The 3,163-nt window shown below is 42.4% G+C and overlaps 1 protein-coding gene across 3 annotated transcripts; it reads right to left on the bottom strand.

Moving 5' to 3' along the window:
- Window positions 1-663: 663 nt before the first annotated feature.
- Window positions 664-3,100, bottom strand: LOC106819617 (glucose dehydrogenase [FAD, quinone]-like). Of its 3 annotated transcripts, XM_014824226.1 has the most exons (4): window positions 2,738-3,100; window positions 2,369-2,476; window positions 1,846-1,963; window positions 664-1,704 (listed from the first exon to the last, which is right to left on the bottom strand). In XM_014824226.1, the coding sequence occupies exons 1-4, from the start codon at window positions 2,847-2,849 to the stop codon at window positions 1,572-1,574; spliced, it is 471 nt and encodes a 156-aa protein (XP_014679712.1). In that variant the 5' UTR covers window positions 2,850-3,100; the 3' UTR covers window positions 664-1,571. The 3 variants fall into 3 exon arrangements, with proteins under 3 accessions (XP_014679712.1, XP_014679710.1, XP_014679711.1); XM_014824224.1 differs by having other exon boundaries at window positions 664-1,963; XM_014824225.1 differs by lacking the exon at window positions 2,369-2,476 and having other exon boundaries at window positions 664-1,963.
- Window positions 3,101-3,163: the final 63 nt, after the last annotated feature.

Here is a 3,163-nt window from a genome sequence, read left to right as displayed (position 1 = left end):
ACCAAGGAGCTATATTATACATATGTATAATATAGCTCCTTGGTCTATACGTGAGCAGCCGCACAGTAGAGAGACTGTCGGTTGTTTAGCCCTTTGTCTAGCTACGTTTATTTTATCTGTATATATAACCTTCGTTGATACAACGGGGTCACATTTGTTATAAAACGTAACGTAAGTCCTGAGGAGCAGGGCGGAGCGCCCCGTGTCGTATTTGTGCTGTGTTGTCCGTCGTCTGCCCGTTGCTGCACCGGAGTTGGAACGTTCGCTGGATGGTACACTGGTAATACGATCGAGCGGGTAGCACTCAGGCGCTCGGTACGTGTTAGCGGAGTCCGGGTGTCGACGATACGGCCAATCCTCACGCATCCGGACGTACCAGGTAGGTGCTATCTTACCGAACACAACTGCTATACACCACGTTTCGATTGCGTGGAACCACGATATCAAACACGCTACAGTACTATTGACGTCAAACGCTAGATTCGATCACTTGTCGTGTCACGTCTGTTTTACTGTTAAAATTGTCAAAACTAATGGGAAGTATGTTCGTGGAGTATGAGTATCGGTATGAAATCAGAGCATAATTAACATACCGTATAACACCGTCACATACCGCATAACATACCGTGTTAGACGAACAATATTAATGTCAAAATTCAACTGTTCATTATTTAAACGTTTTATTATTACCAAAGTATTTTATGATATGATAGTGTCGATATGATGTATGATAACATCGCAAAATTGCGTGTTGTGCAAATTCTACAAAGTACACAAGTATTCTACGCGGTCTACTATCCGTTACAACTTACAATCTATCCAAAAATATTACCTTTACAATTCACATGCGCATGCAGTGAAGTCACTAAAAGGATGACCGCTGTCACAATTGCCCGTCTGTACATAGTTAGTCTACAAGCTTTTATATCGCATTTAAATACATTGATTTAAGTTTCCGTGGATTCAACGGGTAATATCCGTGATTTTAACGGATATTTTCCGTAGCAGCGTGTTTCACTGAAACATGAATCAAACTGCATGCAGTGCACCTTCGTACACTCAGGATAGATAGATTGAGCCCATGAGCGAGAGCGCCATCTGTCGTGGAGTTTGAACGTGAATTAGCACCTTGCTGTGGATTCTGGGACTGTGCCCACGTTAGTTTAGTAGAGATCAGAAACTGTGTCGCGGTGCTTTCGGGGAGCGATGCCACGTGCCATCTCAAACTCCACGGCAGATGGCGCTCTCGCTCTGGCTCTGGCTCTGGCTCTGGCTCTGGTATCCTGAGTTGTACGAAGGGGCGCTGCATGCAGTTTGGTGCCATCTGCGACGCACATCACGTTGTTTATTATTAATAGTGACTGATGGGCATATTCATTGATGATACAGTTCAAACATAAATAATGGCAATAGCTACTATTCTAGAAGTAGCCAGAACACACGGAAATGGGAATTAAGGATTTCCGTGAATTTCACGGTATTTCCGAAATGGAAATGCCGGAAATTTTTCGTGAAATTAACGGACATTTTTTAACAGTGTACTACTCGTTTTCAAAGGAAAATGTTTCACATCAGTTCTGTGCGCCACGTATCATGTCGGCCGCCTTCTCAGCGATCATGATGACGGACGCATGCGGGCCTCCCGACGTGATTTCCGGCATGATGGAGGCATCCACGACCCTCAGTCCTTCTACTCCACGCACCCTAAAACACACGAACGGGTGGCACGTCATACACTGGCACAAGTCGTATGGTAGCCATAGGTTAAACTGAAAATGACTTGGTACGCCCTTGGAAGCAGGCATAACAACTGCGTAGATTTTCCATAGATGTTTCCCCACTAACCTCAGCTGGGGATCAACGACGGCAGACGGATCGGTGCTGGCGCCCATCTTACAGGTTCCCGTTGCATGGTAAAGAGTCGTGGATATACGGCGTGCAACACACTCCAGGTATTTGTCCCCTGCGTATGATGAGCACGGTATATAAGATGTTCACCTTATTGAGGCGCTTGTAAAACGTTCACGATAATCTAATTTACCGAATGTACGCATAAAACGTCATTTTTGGTCACGTGTACAACGCTTCTTTATCTTTTCATGCGCGATGTTAGCATGACAAAGAAGTGTGAGCACTGAACAGGTAAATAAAATCAGTAACTGCGCATGATAGCGTGAATTTTTTTTATACTTATCGTGTGTTGCGTATGGCGTCAGTAATTATATGTTCAATATATATATAACCAGTTAATGTAGCCATTCGTGTTCAGCATATTAACAGCTATTAGTAGTATTACTTACTACTTGCTACTTGCTTATGCTATCACGATTTGCAATAGATTGCAAAGCGCTGTGATATGTTATTTTACCTTTGCCGTGCTGAGTGCATCCTGGCACATTCAAGTTATGCGGATTAATCTTTGCCCCGATAGACTGGAATGCCTTTGCCTTTGATATCTTTTTAGCCAGCTTGATCCCTGTTAAAATATATAAAATGTAAACAAGGTCCCGTATATGTATTACCGTGTCTAAGGATGTGTACGGGTGTGTATGTGTATGTGCGTGTGCGCATGCGTGAGTGCGTAAGCCTACGTGCGTAAATTTGGGTCTTTTCGCGCGTCTTTGCGTTCTGTGTTTGTATATATTGTGTCAAATCAATGTTTATACGAAATTCTCCAAAGCCAGATCACCCTTAATATTGATTTCGTGAAACAAATCAGTGAGCCTCCATGCGTTACCTGCAACCATAGTTTTAACATCTTCATTCTCGTAGTAGCGTGGATCTATGAGTGGATAATCTAGCGGGTCGCTGGTTCTCAGGCGAATATCACCGACACTTTTAGGATGCATTATAACTGGTATCAACGAAAAAAGATGGCGATCCTCTTGAGCGGCATAGTTGGCATCTTTGATGAACTGCAGCGAAAAGTGATGAAAAATATATATAATACGTGAATAGTTATAATCTGTGACATACTTATGTCATGAATGACGACTTCCACTCGCAGTTAATTAAATAACGTTACACGGAAGATTTCATGAGGTTTATACGTACGCGCATACGTGATTACTGTATGCGCAATGTATATTAGGAAGGTATTTAGCACGCGATTGATAAATAATTCTATATATATATATATATATATATATATATATATATATAT

Source organism: Priapulus caudatus, unplaced genomic scaffold, assembly GCF_000485595.1.
Source record: "Priapulus caudatus unplaced genomic scaffold, Priapulus_caudatus-5.0.1 Scaffold3828, whole genome shotgun sequence".
Taxonomy (NCBI): domain Eukaryota; kingdom Metazoa; phylum Priapulida; class Priapulimorpha; order Priapulimorphida; family Priapulidae; genus Priapulus; species Priapulus caudatus.
This window is presented reverse-complemented; position numbering and strand designations above follow the sequence as displayed.